Source organism: Mustelus asterias, chromosome 26 (genome assembly GCF_964213995.1).
Source record: "Mustelus asterias chromosome 26, sMusAst1.hap1.1, whole genome shotgun sequence".
Classification (NCBI taxonomy): Eukaryota; Metazoa; Chordata; class Chondrichthyes; order Carcharhiniformes; family Triakidae; genus Mustelus; species Mustelus asterias.
This window is the reverse complement of record NC_135826.1, coordinates 15,816,744-15,836,176: the sequence shown is the minus strand read 5'-3', so window position 1 is coordinate 15,836,176 and position 19,433 is coordinate 15,816,744. Positions and strand designations below refer to the sequence as shown.

At 46.2% G+C, this 19,433-nt stretch overlaps 1 protein-coding gene across 2 annotated transcripts in view; it reads left to right on the top strand.

Moving 5' to 3' along the window:
• The first annotated feature begins 2,165 nt into the window (after positions 1–2,165).
• Positions 2,166–19,433, top strand: part of LOC144479485 (procathepsin L-like) — a 29,670-nt gene continuing 12,402 nt past the window's right edge. The window contains exons 1-5 of one of the 2 annotated variants that reach the window (XM_078198208.1): positions 2,166–2,188; positions 5,282–5,381; positions 6,033–6,174; positions 15,412–15,534; positions 18,750–18,926. In XM_078198208.1, the coding sequence (XP_078054334.1) occupies positions 5,377–5,381; positions 6,033–6,174; positions 15,412–15,534; positions 18,750–18,926 (447 nt within the window). In that variant the 5' untranslated portion in view covers positions 2,166–2,188; positions 5,282–5,376. The remainder of the gene's footprint in view (positions 2,189–5,281; positions 5,382–6,032; positions 6,175–15,411; positions 15,535–18,749; positions 18,927–19,433) is intronic. The other variant, XM_078198207.1, reaches the window with a different exon arrangement.

The window sequence follows — 19,433 nt, the reverse complement described above, 5'->3', positions numbered from 1 at the left end:
AGCGAAGTTTGGTGGGGCAGTTGAGGGGGGAGGGGCTGAATAGACTCATCCTGTTCTGATCTTTTCAGTGGCGGTGTTTTTCTGGGGTTCAGAAAGGAAGATATCTTGTCATTTGGCCCATAATTAACCTGTTCGATTCTGGTACTTGGGTGAAAACTGTCCACAAAACCTTTCCTTCCTAGTGCTGACAATGTTTCTACTGATAATTTAAAATTCATCAAAAAAACACCAACAAAGAGTGAGAATCCAATGTCACAATTACACTTTAGGCCAATGTTCCTGTAAAGCTGGACACTGCATACCTGTGGTGTAGTGAGCTGGTCAGAGCTGGAACACAGGGTCAGTTCACTTATATTTTATCAGGCCGATCATACCGTTTAATGTGGGCACAGTAAGAAGTCTCACAACACCAGGTTAAAGTAAAACAGGTTTATTTGGAAACACGAGCTTTCGGAGCACGGCTCCTTCCTGAGGTGAGTCTCACCTGAGGATTTAATTTGATTTATTATTGTCACATGTATTAACATACAGTGAAAAGTATTGTTTCTTGTGTGCTATACACTCAAAGCATATCGTTCACAGAAGGAAATAAGAGAGTGCAGAATGTAGTGTTACAGTCATAGTGAGGGTGTAGAGAAAGGTCAACTTAATGCAAGGTCGGTCCATTTAAATGTCTGATGGCAGCAAGGAAGAAGGAGTTCTTGAGTCGGTTGGTAAGTGACCTCAGACTTTTGTATCTTTTTCCCAACGGAGGTAGGTGGAAGAGAGAATGTCCGGGGTGCGTGGGGTCCTTAATTATGCTGGCTGCTTTGCCGAGGCAGCAGGAAGTGTAAACAGAGTCAATGGATGGGAAGCTGGTTTGCGTGATGGATTGGGCTACGTTCACGACCTTTTGTAGTTTCTTGTGGTCTTGGGCAGAGCAGGAGCCATACCGAGCTGTGATACAACCAGAAAGAATGCTTTCCATGGTGCATATGTAAAAGTTGGTGAGAGTCGTAGCTGACATGCCAAATTTCCTTAGTCTTCTGAGAAAGTAGAGGCGTTGGTGGGCTTTCTTAACGATAGTGTTGGCAAGGGGGTGACCAGAACAGGTTGTTAGTGATCTGGACACCTAAAAACCTGAAGCTCTCAACCCTTTCTACTTCGTCTCCGTTGATGTAGACGGGCATGCTCTCCTAGATGCTTCCTGAAGTCGATGACAATCTCCATTTTGTTGACATTGAGGGAGAGATTATTGTCGCTGCACCAGTTCACCAGATTCTCTATCTCATTCCTGTACTCTATCTCAGTGGTGTCGTCAGCAAACTTGAAAATCGAGTTGGAGGGGAATTTTGCCACACAGTCATAGGTGCATAAGGAGTATTGTAGGGGGCTGAGAACACAGCCTTGTGGGGCACTCGTATTGAGGATGATCATGGAGGGGGTGTTGTTGCCTATGCTTACTGATTGCAGTCTGTGAGTTAGGCAGTTCAGGATCTAGTTGCAGAGGGAGGAGCCGAGGCCCAGGCCAGGGAGTTTAGAGGTGAGTTTCGTAGGAATAATGGTGTTGAAGGCTGAGCTGTAGTCAATAAATAGGAGTCTGACATAGGTGTCTCTGTTATCTAGATGTTCCAGGGTTGAGTGCAGGCCCAGGGAGATGGCGTCTACTGTGGACCTGTTGCGGTGGTAGGCAAACTGTAGTGGATCCAGGCAGTCCGGGAGGCTGGAATTGATTCGAGGAAGGAGCAGCGCTTCGAAAGCTCGTGATTCCAAATAAACCTGTTGGACTTTATCCTGGTGTTGTGAGGCTTCTTACTGTGCCCACCCCAGTCCAACGTCGGCATCTCCACATAATGTATTTGGAACACAGCAAGCTCAATAGACATGTTATTTGGTATCAGAGGTTTTAAAACGACTGGACCAATCTTAATGAAGTCTGAAAGCAGATTTACAGACACATAGTGGTCGAGATAAAAAAGGAAACCAAAAATTAAATAAACTGAAAGGAGGCCATGCAAATATTACATTTCAAAATATTATGACTGTATTCCCTTTTAAAAGAGAAGTTCCATTCTTAAGCAATATTGTCTTCTATTTCCCAATCAATTATGTCGCCATAGATCTGAAGGGATGGCTCCTGGAAGACTGTGTGTCTATATAATGTGGGAGTCTATCCGCCGTTCAGTGGAGCTGCTCAGATGAACACAAGGTGAGTTTGTCTCGTTCCTTCCAGTGTTCATTGATTAATTGGGTGGAATGGGATGGGTTCAGTTCACATTCTGTGTGTCTATCCAGATGGAACAGGGTATAAATTTCTAAGTTTCAATATTCTGGGAAAGTGATTTAGCCTGTTTCTAATCACCAGGCCAATGGGCTTCACCTGCTCTGTGCTATTTTTAATTTATTTTCAGGATGTGGCCAATGCTGATCCTTGGAGAGGGAGCATGCGGTGTCCGAGGGCACTGTTATCGCCTTCCATGCCTGTTGGACACCTCAGGGACTGGGGTGCATTATTGACCCCTTTAATCACATTTTGATTTGATGTTTTAAGTTTCCTTTCCACTTTGTCTTTTGTTTCGGGCGGTTCTCTTCCTTTTGGGAGCTGCTCCTTTTAATTTGGCTCCTTGTTAATTTGATTTAGTTTATTTGCTTTCCCAAAAAGATTGGCCAATTCTGGTAAGGCTGGCATTTATTATCTATCCCTAACTGCCTTGAGACAATGGTGGGGAACTTCTATTTAAACTGCTGCAGTCCTTGTGGTGAAGGTGCTTCAACAATGCTCTTGGGTAGAAATTCCCAAGGCAATGACGAGAGAGCAGCAATATATGTCCAAGTCAGGATGGGCTTGGAAGGGAATGTGGAGGTGGGCTTGTGTCCAAGCCACTGCTGCTCTTGTCCTTCTTGGTGGTAGAGATTGTAAGGGAAGGAATAACCTTGTTAATTTGCTCCAATACATCCTGTAGATCGTGCATACTGCAGCTGCAGTGTGGTAGGCAGTGCAGGAGAAACTTGAGTCGAGCAGTAGGAGCACCAATCCAGTGAAATGCTCTGTCCTGGATGGTGTTGTGTTGTTGTGGCTGCAGTTGAGTGGTGATTATTCCGTCACACTCCTGACTTGAAGCTTGTAGATTTTGGAGAGGTCCTGAGTGGTCAGGAGGTGAGACACTTGTCTCAGAATACCCAGCCTCTGGCCTGCATGTATAGCCATAGTGTTGATAGGGCTGCCCCAGTGCAGCTCCTGCTCAATGCTGTACACTATAAATTGACAGAAGTGGGGTTTTATTTTTCAATGGAGAAACAAAGGTGAAAGGTCAATGGCCATGAAGCAGAACAACAAGTTTGTAAAAAATCAGAGAAAATGGAAACTAAATCAAGGAGGACTTGATAATGTCAAACTTGCAAAATATCGCAATGTATTACAGCACAGAAACAGGCTATTCAGCCCAACAGATCTGTGCTAGTGTCCCTGCCCTACATGACCCTTGTCCAATCCCTCATTATCTCACCCCATTTCTTTCTCATTCTGTTCCTTTTTCCCTCATCTGCTTCTCTACCTTACCCTTAAGCTTCCTGCTCCCTGTGATAATGATGAGTCAGTCCCTCATTCTAGCCACTCTCTGGATAAAGAGGTTTCCCCTGAATTCTTCATTCGATTTGTTAGTGAATATTTTATATTTATATTTATCTCTACGCTATCAAACCCTTTCATAATCTGGAGGACATCTATCAGGTTCCCCAGCAATCTTCTCTTTCCTAGAGAGAGGAGCCCCAGTTTATTTGATATTTCTTGATGGGAGGGAGTAATCTCTCAATTTTGGCATAATTCCGATAAATCTTTTTTGCACCTTCTCCAGTAAAACTCTATGCTCTTTATGGTATGGAGACCAGAACCATTCAAAATTCTCCAAGTGTGCTGTAACAGAAGTTTTATGTAGAAGTGTAACAAAACTACTATACTTTTCAATTCTATCCTTCTAGAAATGAACCCAGTGCTTTGTTGCTTTTTCAAGACATTATTTACTTGCATCCCTACTTTTAGTGGTTTATATATTTGTTCCCCCACATCTGTTTGTTCCTGTACTCCTTTGAAATATCTATTTTCCGAGGAATATCTGTCGTCTTATTCTTCTTGCCAAAATGTATCAGCTGTTTTTATCTCTCGTGATGTTCATTTGCCAATTATATATCCATTTGCAGATTTATTAATGCTTTCCTGTACATTGACACTGTCTCAGATACACCCTCCAATTTGGTGTCATCTGTTCATTCTGAAATTGTACTGCAGATTCCCAAGTCAGAATTGTTTATATAAAGAGTGAATATCTTGAAACAAATTCCAGACTCCCCCAACTACATCAAATCATTTTATTACACAGCGCTAGATAAAGGGATTGGGTAGAGAAAATGCATTATGCAGTGATGGTGGTGGGATGGTGCTCTCATTGGGTTAGTCATCCTCAGGCCCAGGCTAATGTTCTGGGGACATGGGTTCAAATGCCACCATAATGCCTGGTGGAATTGAAGTTGAAACACATCTGGTTCACTGATGTCCTGCAGAGAAAGAAATCTGTCTTGCCTGCTCTGGCCTACACAGCAGCCTGATTGCCTCTTAACTGCCCTCTGAAATATCCCAGCAAAGCTTTCCTCTATTTTGGGCAGTTCCCCCCCACCACCCCTTTATAAAGGGCTGCTCCTTTTCACTTTCTCCATCAGTTGGTTTGATTTTGTTTATTTGATTTGCCAAAAAGATTGCAATTTGGGGATGGGCAACAAACGCTGGCTTTGCCAAAATGTCCACATCCCATGAAAACTAATACCATCTATACAATAATGTTGCAAACTGTGCCTTCCACCATTGACTTCAGACAATAAGGGCAAAGGGAATGGGGAGGGAGCTGTGTATTGGGGAGGGAATTTAGAGTTTAGCAAAAACAAGATGGGAAGATCCAGGAGAAACTGATTAGAACACTACAATGTGCCAAATATTTGTATGTAATTATTTACATTCTCTAAAATGTGTACATGTTAACTTGTACATATATAATAATCATTATAGTCTAATTGTGATACATTTGCAATAAAATATCATTGATCAGAGGCTTGTGCTCCATTCTCTGCTCAGTGAAGCTATGATGGGGAGGGAGAGGAGGTCTCTGTTCCCTAAGTTACGAGTATCTTTTTGGATGTGAATGCCGTATTCAGAGAACACAATTCTTTGCTCTGGTCTGGTGTGAGGCTTTTAAAATTAATTCTTGGAATGTGGGTATTTCTGACAAGACTGCGATTTATTGTCCATCCCCAGTTTCTCTGATCCAGAATAGCTGACTGGGGCAGTTCAGAGGGTAATTAAGAATAAACCATTGGGACTGTGCGGGACTGGAGTCACGTATCGGCGAGATGCGGTAAGGATAGTCATTTCGAGAAGAAAGGGCATTTGGGGAACAAGTGAACCAATTGGATTTTCATAACAATCCAACAGCTTTTTGGCATTTTAATGGCTGCATACAGTGACACCAGTATTATTGACCAGAATGGAGATAAACGGCTAATTCTCCTGTCAATCACATTTGGAGCCCATTATTTTACTAAAAGCAGCTTCTTTTATCTGCAGACATTTAGTGGAATTTGAACACATTTTCTGGATGCTTAGTTTAAGTTTTTGAAGTACTAAACATGAAACATGACCACTATACTACTTGAACCATTAGGTTAGTGACTCAGAGACTGGAATGCTGTCACTGAATGAGAATTATTTATCCAATCAGTAAAATTTAAATTAATTTCACATGTTTTCTTTATAACCTACTCTTTCCAATAATTAGTCTTAAATATTGAACAACGTTAATTAAATAACAGGAAGATCCCAATCCACTCACCATGACCATGAAGTATTTTATCTGCTCAGTGCAGCTAAAATATAAAAAGAGACAGCAGTTGATTGAGGAGGATAATATTTGTACATTTGCAGAATAATTTTCCCAAACAGCTATTTTCCCATCAATGTGTGAAGATTGTCCACACCATGTCTAATGCCATTGGTTTTGCTCCATTAGATTGTCCAGCATGAAGCTCTCTCTGTTTCTGGGCTGTGTGCTGCTGTCTATTCTGGTTGCAGCCTCAGGCCACACATTTGATTCAAGACTGAATGGAGACTGGAAGATCTGGAAATCACAACATGAGAAGCAGTACACCGAGGTAAAAGGGGGATTTGTTCCAGTCTGGAACCTATTCCAAACATTCAGCTCACTCTCAGAGGGAAAGGGATTCCATACACTTGGTAAATTATTGAGAACTGTTACTTGGAGTTAAGATGGGAGAGGTGAGTTTCCTGTTGAGGGGAATGGATATATGAATTGAAATTGGAAACACATTGATCCTAAAGTTTTCAGGGATTTCTCCCAGTCTCTAACTCCAGTAGAGGACTGACAGAACTTACAGTGAAACAGCAGAGACTTGGGGCAGAATTAAATGTAGGTGACAGGGCTCTTGCCCACTGGCTGGAGAGTTGGTGAGAGCCCCACATCGCCTGCTTTCAGGAAGGCCTGCCCCAAACTCGCCCCAGGAATGGGATGAAATTCTGCCTTTGGTGAAAATCAGTTTACTGGGATTCCATTGGGCTCCTATTGAACTTGCCGTAGAAACCAGAAATACACCTTGAGCAGCTTTAAGATCATTCTTTGTAAATATATTGACATCATCATCATCACACTCACCAATCAGAACACACCCCACATTTAAAAGGATAGAGAGGACAAAATCCAGCCTGGGAAATAGATGATCGATATTTCCTCTTGATTTAATGTTTGGCTTCAGTTACTTTCTGTGATAAAATATTCCACAGGCTCACCACTCTGGATGAAGAAATTACTCATTTTAGTCTGAAGTGGTTTATTCCATATTCTTAGACTGTGACCCCCAGTTCTCGTCATCAGAAACATCCTTCCTGCATTTACCCTGTCTAGTCCTGTCAGCGTTTACCCTGTCTAGTCCTGTCAGCGTTTACCCTGTCTAGTGCTGTTAGCATTTACCCTGTCTAGTTCTGTTAGCATTTACCCTGTCTAGTGCTGTTAGCATTTACCCTGTCTAGTTCTGTTAGCATTTACTTTGTCTCGTCCTGTTAGCGTTTTAGAGGTATCTATGAGACCTCCCCCTCATTCTTCTAAACTCCAGCCAATACAATCCTAACTGACTCAATCTGTCCTCATATGTCAGACTTGTCATCCCAGGAATCAGTCTGGTAAACTTTTGCTGCATTCCCTCAACAGCAAGAAGACCCTTCTTTAGATAAGCAGAACAAAACTGCACACAATATTCCAGGTGTGGTCTTTCCAAGGCCCTGTATAACTGCAGCAAGGTATCCCTGCTCCTGTATGCGAATCCTCTTGCTATGAAGGCCAACATACCATTTGCCGCCTTCACTGCCTGCTGCAGCTGCATGCTTACTTTCATTGACTGGTGTGCAAGGACACCCTGGTCTTGTTGCACATTGCCCTTTCTCAATCTATAGGCATTCAGAAAATAATCTGCCCTCCTGTTTTTGCGAACATAGAACATAGAACAGTACAGCACAGTACAGGCCCTTCAGCCCGCGATGTTGTGCCGAACCTTTTCCGAAACCAAGATCAAGCTATCCCACTCCCTAACATTCTAGTGTGCTCCATGTGCCTATCCAATAACCGCTTGAAAGTTCCTAAAGTGTCCAACTCCACTATCACAGCAGGCAGTCCATTCCACACCCCAACCACTCTCTGAGTAAAGAACCCTACTTCATACATCCCTCCTATATCTTCCACCATGAACCTTATAGTTATGCCCCCTAGTAACAGCTACATCCACCCGAGGAAATAGTCTCTGAACGTCCACTCTATCAATCCCCCTCATCATCTTATAAACCTCTATTAAGTCGCCTCTCAACCTCCTCCGCTCTAAAGAGAAAAGCCCGAGCTCCCTCAACCTTTCTTCATAAGACCTACCCTCCAAACCAGGCAGAATCCTGGTAAATCTCCTTTGCACTCTTTCCACTGCTTCCACATCCTCCTTATAGTGAGGTGACCAGAACTGCACACAATATTCCAAATGTGGTCTCACCAAGGTCCTGTACAGTTGCAGCATAACCCCATGGCTCCTAAACTCAAACCCCCTGTTAATAAACGCTAACACACCATAGGCCTTCTTCACGGCTCTATCCACTTGAGTGGCAACCTTCAGAGATCTGTGGATATAAACCCCAAGATCTCTCTCTTCCTCCACATTCCTCAGAACCCTACCTTTGACTCTGTAATCCGCATTCTAATTTGTCCTACCGAAATGAATCACCTCGCACTTATCAGGGTTAAACTCCATCTGCCATTTTTCGGCCCAGCTCTGCATCCTATCCATGTCTCTTTGCAGCCTACAACAGCCCTCCACCTCATCCACTACTCCACCAATCTTAGTGTCATCCGCAAATTTACTGATCCACCCTTCAGCCCCCTCCTCCAAGTCATTGATAAAAATCACAAAAAGCAGAGGACCCAGCACTGATCCTTGTGGTGCACCGCTGGTAACTGGTCTCCAGTCAGAAAATTTTCCATCCACCACCACCCTCTGTCTTCTATGAGATAGCCAGTTACTTATCCAATCGGCCAAATTTTCCTCTATCCCACACCTCCTTACTTTCTTCTTGAGCCGACGATGGGGGACCTTATCAAACGCCTTACTAAAATCCATGTATATGACATCAACTGCTCTACCTTCATCGACACACTTAGTTACCTCCTCAAAGAATTCAATCAAATTTGTGAGGCAAGACTTACCCTTCACGAATCCGGGTTGACTATCCCGGATGAAGCTGCATCTTTCTAAATGATCGTAAATCCTGCCCCTCAGGACCTTTTCCATTAACTTACCGACCACCGAAGTAAGACTAACTGGCCTATAATTACCAGGGTCATTCCTATTTCCTTTCTTGAACAGAGGAACAACATTCGCCACTCTCCAGTCCTCTGGAACTATCCCCGTGGACAGTGAGGACCCAAAGATCAAAGCCAAAGGCTCTGCAATCTCATCCCTTGCCTCCCAAAGAATCCTAGGATATATCTCATCTGGCCAAGGGGACTTATCGACCTTCAGGTTTTTCAAAATTGCTAATACATCTTCCCTCAGAACATCTGCCTCCTCCAGCCTATCAGCCTGTATCACACTCTCATCCTCAAAAACATGGCCCCTCTCCTTGGTGAACACTGAAGAAAAGTATTCATTCATCGCCTCTCCTATCTCTTCTGACTCTATGCACAAGTTCCCACTACTGTCCTTGACCGGCCCTAACCTCACCCTGGTCATTCTTTTATTCCTCACAGAAGAGTAAAAAGCCTTGGGGTTTTCCTTGATCCGACCCGCCAAGGACTTCTCATGCCCCCTCCTAACTCTCCTAAGTCCTTTTTTCAGCTCATTCCTTGCTAACTTGTAACCCTCAATGGACCTAACTGAACCTTGTTTTCTCATCCTTACATACGCTTCCTTCTTCCTCTTGACAAGACACTCAACCTCTTTTGTGAACCATGGTTCCCTCACTCGGCCATTGACGGGGACATACCTATCAAGGACACGCAGTATTTGTTCCTTGAACAAGCTCCACTTTTCATTTGTGCCTTTCCCTGACAGTTTCTGTTCCCATCTTATGCTCCCTAATTCTTGCCTAATCGCATCATAATTATCCCTCCCCCAATTATAAACCTTGCCCTGCCGTACGGCCCTATCCCTCTCCATTGCAATAACGAAAGACACCGAATTGTGGTCTCCAAAGTGCTCTCCCACAACCAAATCTAACACTTGGCCCGGTTCATTTCCCAGTACTAAACCCAATGTGGCCCCACCTCTTGTCAGCCTATCCACATATTGTGTCAGGAAACCCTCCTGCACACTGTACAAAAACTGCCCCATCCGAACTATTCGACCTATAAAGGTTCCAATCAATATTTGGAAAGTCAAAGTCACCCATGACAACTACGCTGTGACCTCCACACCTATCCATAATCTGCTTTGCAATTTCTTCCTCCACATCTCTATTACTATTTGGGGGCCTGTAGTAAACTCCTAACAATGTGACCGCTCCTTTCCTATTTCTAACTTCAGCCCATATTACCTCAGTAGGCAGATCCCCCTCGAACTGCCTTTCTGCAGCAGTTAAACTATCCTTGATTAACAATGCTACTCCACCACCTCTTTTACCACCTTCCCTACTCTTACTGAAACATCTATACCCTGGAACTTCCAACAACCATTCCTGTCCCTGTTCTAACCATGTCTCCGTAATGGCCACAACATCAGAATCCCAAGTACCAATCCACGCTCCAAGTTCACCTACCTTATTTCGGATGCTCCTTGCATTGAAGTAGACACACATCAACCCACCTTCCTGTCTGCCGGTACACTCCTGTGACCTTGATATCTTCCTCAGTACCTCACTACACTCAACACTGACTTCTGGACTACAGCTCCTTTTCCCATCCCCCTGACAAATTAGTTTAAACCCCCCCGAAGAGCCTTAGCAAATTTCCCCCTCAGTGCCCCTCTGGTTCAGGTGCAACCCGTCCTGTTTGTACAGGTCCCACCTTCCCCAGAATGTGTTCCAATTATCCATGTAGCTGAAACCCTCTCTCCTGCACCATCCCTGCAGCCACGTGTTTATCTGCACTCTCTCCCTGTTCCTCAACTCGCTATCACGTGGCACCGGCAACAAACCAGAGATGACAACATGATTTGTCTTGGCTCTCAGCTTCCACCCTAGCTCCTTAAATTCCTGTTTTAAATCCCCGTCCCTTCTCTTACCTATGTCGTTGGTACCGATTGTACCACGACTTGTGACTGTTCCCCCTGCCCCTTAAGAATCCTGAAAACACGGTCTGAGACATCATGGACCCTGGCATCCGGGAGGCAACATACCATCCGTGAGTCTCTTTTGCTGCCACAGAACCTTCTATCTATCCCTCTAACTAACGAGTCCCCAATAACTATTGCTCTCCTGTTCTCCCCCTTTCCCTTCTGAGCCACAGGGACGGACTCACTGCTGGAGATCCGGTCACCGTGGCTTACCACTGGTAGGTTGTCCCCCTCAACTATATCCAAAGCGGAATACTTGTTGCCAAGGAGAACGGCCACAGGGGATCCCTGCACTGACTGCTTCCTCCCAGGCCCTCTAACCGTCACCCATCTATTTTCATTCCTCGGAGTACCTATATCCCTGAAGCTTCTATCTATGGCCACCTCTGCCTCCCGAATGATCCGAAGTTCATCCAGCTCCAGTTCCCTAACGCGGTTTTTGAGGAGCTGCAGATGGGTGCACTTCCCACAGGTGAAATCAGCAGGGAAACCAAAGTAGATAATCTCACACTTATCCACATTATACTACATTGTTCCTGGTTTCTCGTTTCAAGGCTTCATTCTATGATCATCTTGCTGGTGCCAGTACAGAGTGAGACTGCGGATAGTTGGGAACCTGTCTCGGGGGCAGGGAATTCATATGGTGTTCGTGGAAGTGGAAATGACTAGGGTTGGGAAGCATTTTCCGATCGGGGCCATTGTGATCTGGACTCGTTTCGATCGCCTCAGGGGGTCGGAGAGGAATTTCCCAGATTTTTTTTCCCCGTATTGGCCCTGGGGTTTTTCACTCTGGGTTTTCGCCTCTCCCAGGAGATCACATGGTCTGGAATGGGGGGGTGGGGGTGAGTTAATAGGTTGTAATGAACAAAGCATCGTAGCTGTGAGGGACAGCTCGGTGGATAGGATATTGGTATGTAGATAGGCTGGAAAATTGGGCGGGGATCCTGGATTCAGGATTCAATCCTGGACCGGGGAGCGGCGCGGGCTTGGAGGGCCGAAGGGCCTGTTCCTGTGCTGTATTGTTCTTTGTTCTTTGTACATCTGCTATTCATTTGCCAACTCACTCAGATTGTTCAAATTACACTGAAGCATCTCTGCATCCTCCTCACAGCTCACCCTCCCACCAGCTTTGCGTCACCTGCAAATTTAGAGATATTACATTTAGTTCTCTCATCTAAATCATTAATAATATATTGTGAATTGTTGGAGTATCTACACTGATCCCTGCGGAACCTCACTTGTCATTGTATGCCATTTGGAAAAAGATCCGTTTATTTTTACTCTTTGTTTCCTATCTACCAACCAGTTTTCTATTCATCTCAATACACCACTCCCAATCCCATACACTTTAATTTTACACCTTGTCAAAAGCCTTCTTAAGGTCCAAATAAATCACAGCCAATGACTCCCCTTCATTAACTCTACTCAGTACATCCTTGAAGAATTCCAGTAGATTTGTCAAGCATGATTTCCTTTTCCTAAACCCATGCTTACTCTGTCTGATCCTGCCACTATTTTGCTTTAAACTCTTTGATAATGGACTCTAGAATTTTACTCACTATGTCAGGCTGACTGGTCTATAATTCCCTGTTTTCTCTCTACCTCCCTTTTTAAATAGTGGGGTTATGTTAACAACCTTCAGTCGATGGGAACTGTTCCAGAGTCCATAGAATCTTGGAAGATGACCACCAATGCATCTACTGTTTTGAGGGTGTCTTTCTCAAATATTCTGGGATGTAGATTTCCAGGCCTTGGGGATTTATTGGCCTTAAAACCTGTCAATTGCCCCAACACCATTTCTCTAGTAATACTGATTTCCTTCAGTTCCTCCCTCTCATTAAACCCTCTGTTCCCAACATTTCTGGTATGTTCATAGAATCCCTACAGGAGGCCATTCAGCCCATCGAGTTTGCAGACTCTGTGACAGAGTATCTTACCCAGGCCCTATACCCGTAACGCCATGTTTTCACCCTGCTAATTTCCCTAACCCACAGGTTTTAGTACAGTAAGGGACAATTAGCATAGCCAATCCATCTAACCCACATGTCTTTGGACTGTGAGAGGAAACTGGAGCACCAGGAGGAACCCTCGCAGAGAAGGGGGGAGCGTACGACCACCAGTCACTCAAGCCCATAATTGAACCTGGGTTTTTATGTCTCCCGCAAGCTTACTCTTGTACTCTATTTTCCCCTTCTTAATCAATCCCTTTGTCTTCCTTCCTTCCTTTCCTGCTCCTAATCCTCAGGTCTGTTATTTCTTTTGACCAATTTGTGTTCCTCGTCCTTGGATTTAAAATTATCTTTAATTTCCCTTGTAAGCTATGGTGTGACAACCATTTGTGCTCTATTTTTGTGCCAAATAGTAATGAACAATTGTTGCAGTTCGCCCATGCACTCTTTCAATGTTTGTCATTGCTTATCCATCGATATCCCTTTTAAGTAACGTTTCCCAATCCATCATAGACAACTTGCGCCTCAAACCATCAGTTTCCTTTATTTAGATTCAGGACCCAGTCTCAGAATCAACTATGTCACTCTGCATTTTGATGAACAATCTCATAGCTCTGGTTTCACAAAGATCAGCTTTGTCCAGTTGTATCTGAGGGCAGTGGTTTTCTTTGTTGAATCTCGCAGCATAAGCGAGGGGAGCAGGAAAATGGCAGCTTAGCTGGAAGCTCAGGACCAGCAATTGAGGATTGAGCAGGAAGGGTGGGGATGGGGGTGTGTGTGGGGACTGGGGTCAGGCGTATGGGGGGGGTAGAGGGGGGATCCAGTGGAGGGGTAGAGGGGGGATCCAGTGGAGGGGTAGAGGGGGGATCCAGTGGAGGGGTAGAGGGGGGATCCAGTGGAGGGGTAGAGGGGGGATCCAGTGGAGGGGTAGAGGGGGGATCCAGTGGAGGGGTAGAGGGGGGATCCAGTGGAGGGGTAGAGGGGGGATCCAGTGGAGGGGTAGAGGGGGGATCCAGTGGAGGGGTAGAGGGGGGATCCAGTGGAGGGGTAGAGGGGGGATCCAGTGGAGGGGTAGAGGGGGGATCCAGTGGAGGGGTAGAGGGGGGATCCAGTGGAGGGGTAGAGGGGGGATCCAGTGGAGGGGTAGAGGGGGGGATCCGGTGGAGGGGGGGATCCAGTGGAGGGGTAGAGGGGGGATCAAGTAGAGGGGGGATCCAGTGGAGGGGTAGAGGGGGGGATCCAGTGGAGGGGTAGAGGGGGGGAACCAGTGGAGGGGTAGAGGGGGGGATCCAGTGGAGGGGGGGATCCAGTGGAGGGGGGATCCAGTGGAGGGGTAGAGGGGGGGATCCAGTGGAGGGGTAGAGGGGGGGATCCAGTGGAGGGGTAGAGGGGGGGATCCAGTGGAGGGGTAGAGGGGGGGATCCAGTGGAGGGGTAGAGGGGGGGATCCAGTGGAGGGGTAGAGGGGGGGATCCAGTGGAGGGGTAGAGGGGGGGATCCAGTGGAGGGGTAGAGGGGGGGATCCAGTGGAGGGGTAGAGGGGGGGATCCAGTGGAGGGGTAGAGGGGGGGATCCAGTGGAGGGGTAGAGGGGGGGATCCAGTGGAGGGGTAGAGGGGGGGATCCAGTGGAGGGGTAGAGGGGGGGATCCAGTGGAGGGGTAGAGGGGGGGATCCAGTGGAGGGGTAGAGGGGGGGATCCAGTGGAGGGGTAGAGGGGGGGATCCAGTGGAGGGGTAGAGGGGGGGATCCAGTGGAGGGGTAGAGGGGGGGATCCAGTGGAGGGGTAGAGGGGGGGATCCAGTGGAGGGGTAGAGGGGGGGATCCAGTGGAGGGGTAGAGGGGGGGATCCAGTGGAGGGGTAGAGGGGGGGATCCAGTGGAGGGGTAGAGGGGGGGATCCAGTGGAGGGGTAGAGGGGGGGATCCAGTGGAGGGGTAGAGGGGGGATCCAGTGGAGGGGTAGAGGGGGGATCCAGTGGGGGGGTAGAGGGGGGATCCAGTAGAGGGGTAGAAGGTGGGGCTGGTCTCTGTCTAGTGTCAGACATAATGGATATGATGGGATGGGTTATGGGGGAGCGATGAATTAGAGTAAATAATAAGGTAGAGATTGATGGGGAGAGGTGGGGTGACATGTTTGAGAGAGGCTGAGGGCTAGGAGCTGTTGAACAGACATATTAACAGGATGACTGAAGTAATGGAGTTGGGCAGGAATGTTGTGGCTATGAAACAGGACCTGTTTGTCCAGCAGGCTCTTTTACAGCCAGCCCAAACTTGCTGCATTCTCAGCCGACAGTGAGTTTCACCAATTAAAAGCTTCTCCCACCGTGCGATTGCGGAGCCCGCTCCCGACAAGTCAGGGCAAATGATGCCCACTTCCGGCTCTGTCGTCAGGACTGCGCCTGCGCGCCCCAAAAAAAGACTGCCCAAAGTATCAATCTCTCAGAGCAGGGATTCTTTCTGCTTTAATTTTGTGTCTGTGAGAAGGGGAATGATAGAACTTCTCCCGTACGGATCAGAGGATAAAAACCCAGCAGTGAAATGTTATTTCAACTTTTGCACGTGGATTTTTAATAATTTCCGGAATGGAAGATGCCAGAATCTGACTGACTAAATGTCTTTATTCAGGAAGAAGAGACCCACAGGAGATCGATATGGGAGGACAATGTGAGATACATCGAACAGCACAACCTGGAATACTCAATGGGGAAACACACATTTACTGTGGGAATGAATGAGTTTGGAGACCTGGTGTGTATAAGATGTCTAGTCTGGGCTCTATTAGATACGTTATTGTGGTGTTATTACTGAATAAGGCGTGATTGGTTAGTGATGTCACAATGCCCCATTACACTAAAGAATCTAACCTCCCTCACCAATGTATGTTTTGTTAAAAATAGATTCTGTTTCCATTTTAATATCTAAATTCATTATTTTTCCTGTTGTCAGACAGCCAGCACCATGGGCTGGGACACGGCTCGTGTGTCTGCTGTACTTTCTGAATAAAAAGCATGGGATGGATTCACCTGCCCCAAACCAAGTGACAATTTAAACATGATGGGATAGTGTTGACAGTGTTCAACACACCAACTGCATTAATCTCTCCTTGGCCCTAACCTTCCCACAGGGATGGACTAAAACCCAACACTGGGACCAATGGCAATTTCAACTCCAATGTCAGATCTTGTCATTGAAATCATTGGGAAATTGATGAGGGACAAATTGGATTGTGAATGTGAAATAATAAAGTCTGAATGTGAAATGTTGGATCCCAGTTCAAAATCGCACCTTCCCCACTCCCAAAAAAGACAATAATTGATTGGAGATCGGTTCATGGACACCCTCTGTTTCCTCAGGTTTGGTGTGAAACTTAACAATATATATGGACAAGATATACAACCATGGAGAGCATCAAAACCAAACCTGATCTTTGTGGAACAGCTACTTCCCAGTGTGATCAGAGAAATGGGAATGCTGCCCAACTTTCTCCCCTAAGTCCAAGGGTCCTGAGGCCAATTCTGGACCAACTGCAGCCTGAGCTATGAGCAGGAATTAAGCTCAGGTTGGTGATGGAATATGAGTGTCTCCTCTTGGGGATGGTTCAGTTAAACACCGATAAACTCTGTCATCATGTGGGACTTTACGCACTCTCCTCACTGAGCAAGTATTCTGGAAGATATGGGGACCAAATGTAATATTTCCAAGTTTGCGGATGATACAAAGCTAGATGGAAATGTGTGTTGTGAGGAAGATATAAAGCGGCTACAGGAGGATTTGGACAAACCTAGTGAGTGAGCAAGAACGTAGCAGATAGAATATAATGTGGAAAAATGTGAAGTAATCCATTTTTGGTAAAAGGAACAGATATGCAGAGCATTTTCTAAATGGGAAGAAATTAGAAAGTGTAGATGTACAAAGGGACCTGGGTGTCCTTGTTCATGAGTCACTGAGGGCTAATGTGCAGGTGCAGCAAGCTATTAGGAAGGTTAATGGAATGTTAGCCTTTATTGCATAGGAGTCGTAAGATCTTGTTTCATTTATATAGAAGCTTTGTTAGACCACATATGTGCTGTTTCCGTCCCCTTACCTCAGAAAGGATATCATTGCCATAGAGGGAGTGCAACGAAGATTCACCAGAATTGTTCTGGGATTGTGGGACTGTTTTACGAAGAGAGATTGGGCAAACTGGGCCTGTATTCTTTGGTGTTTTGAAGGATGAGAGGTGATCTCATTGAAATGTACAAAATACTTAACCTGCATCTAGCCTGTCTATTGCTTTAAGATGTTTCCCTTGGTCGGGGAGTGTAGCGCAAGGAGGCACAATTTCACAATAAAGGGATGCCACTTTGGACTGAGATGAGGAAAAATTTCTTTACTCAGGGCTGTGAATTTTTGGAACTCTATACCCTCGAAGAGCTGTGGAAGCTCAGACAATAGGCCAGATTTTACCATTTTCATTCTAAGTGCTGAATCTGCACGTAATTCAGATCCGACTTAGAAATCTGCTTTCAGGCGCCCCCATATGCACTCAGCCTGAAAAACAAATCGCAGGTCCCATTTGCGCTGTGGACAGGGCTTAGCACACCTGAAACGGTCGGAGCTCTGAACTGCGCGTGCGCAGGTAGAAAAAAAAATTGAAAAAGCGCGCCCGTGTCAGGTTGCTCCTGGGCCGCAGAAAGTGGAGAAAGCGGCCCGGGGGCGAAAAGTGGGAGCAATGGCCCCCCCACAAACATCGCTGTCCCCCTTATCCACCCCCCCACATCGCTGTCCCCCTTATCAACCCCCCTACCCAGACCTATCGCCCGCAGAGTGGCAGCGGAACCCCCTGCGCCCCCACCAGAGGTCCATCTGGCCCCCCTCACCAGTGAGCAATCGCCCCCCCCCCCACCAGAGATACATCTTACCTGCCCCCCTCCCCCCCCCAGACAACGATCTGGCATCACTCCCCCCCATCCCCCCCCCAAGAGAATGGTCTGGCCTCACTCACCCCCCGCCCGCCCCCCCCCCCCCCCATCCCAGAGATACAGCTGACCTACCTCCTCCTCCCTCCATCAGACAATGATCTGGCCTCACTCCCCTCTCTTCCCCCCCCCCACCCAACCAGAGAATGATCTGATCCACCTCCCTCCTCTCTCTCTCTCTCCCCCCCCCCCCCCCCCCCCACCCCCCACCACTGATCTGAGTCAGAGAGCCGTTGGAAGCACTGAACTCGTTCTTCAGCAGTTGGAGCGCCCGATTCAGACTTTCATTTAGCAGGTCCATTACGGCGCGGTTCCGGATTGGCAAACGCGGTGATAACGGGGGAAATGCTGATAAAGTTGGGCAGGCAGTTCATTCATTCAATTTAAATGCAAGCAAATGCATTTAAATCGCCATTGCGCCCGTTTTGGGCACAAAGCGGATCGCCGCCGTACCCGGGTTTCGGTAAAGTGGCAATCTGCACGGGCGCGGATCGCGTTAATGGCCTCGCACCCGACTTTACCTCATTTTCGCACCCAAAAACAGGCGCGACGCAATGGTAAAATCGGGCCCAATGTGTGTGTTTGAAGCAGAGATTGATAGATTTCTGAATAACAACATAAAGGGTTATGTTGAGAGTGTGTAAAATGCATTGAAGTGTCCAATCAGCTATGGTTGTTCTGAATGGCCTACTCTTCCTGTATTCCCAGAGGATTCTCAAATAATTTTGCACAAAATAAGGCTCATGTATAATCACTGCCATTTTGTTTGTGGAACCCTAGACCAGAGAGATACTTTATCACTTTCAGGTTCTCCACTCACCTTTATCCTGGAGAGTGAAGAAATGGATGGACCATTTTCCTGCAGTTCTTTATTTTAGTCAAACATTAAACATGAGTATGGAGTGTCAACACTGCTTAATGCTTTGATCTCTCCTCTGGCTAAACTCAGTGAATTGATGTGAATGTAACCCTTTTCTCCAAATGTCCATGTATTTGACTTTCTAGACCAATAAAGAGTTCAGTAAACGCATGAATGGATTTCTCCCAGTCAAAGCTGATAACTCGACAGAAGAAGTTAACGAAGATGATGAATTCAGTGTAGATGAAGAAAGTGATGATGATCTGAGAGGTGCATCTGTCAATTGGCATGAAAAAGGCTATGTTACTCCAGTGAGGAACCAGGTAAAACTCAGAAAGAATCCTGCTAGTCATTATTGGGGTGGGACTTTCCCAGCCCTGACATCAGTGGCAAAGTCAACAGCTCGCCAAATTTTTCTGTCCGGCTCACGACAATGCTCACCGGTGCCAGGATCAGGAAGTCATTATCCTCTTCCAGTTTTTGTTCTGTTTGGTTGCTCCATCAATACTTGGTCCAATTGGCCCAGCTCATTTCCTAGAACCAGATCTAGCAATGCCTCCTCCCTAGTTGAACCAAGAACATTCTGATAAAGGAAATTCTCCTGAACGCATGTCAGAAATTCCTCCTTTTCCCTTTACTCTAACACTATCCCAAATAACATTTGGCTACGTAACATTCCCCAATATCATCATTCTGTGAATTCTCTGCAGATTTGACCCTCTATCTCACGTTTGCTATTTGGAAATTTATATAATACCCTCGTCCCATGATTAAACCCTTTTTGCCTCTCATCTCGAACCTGTAGATCCTGTCCTTCTTACCTGCAGGAC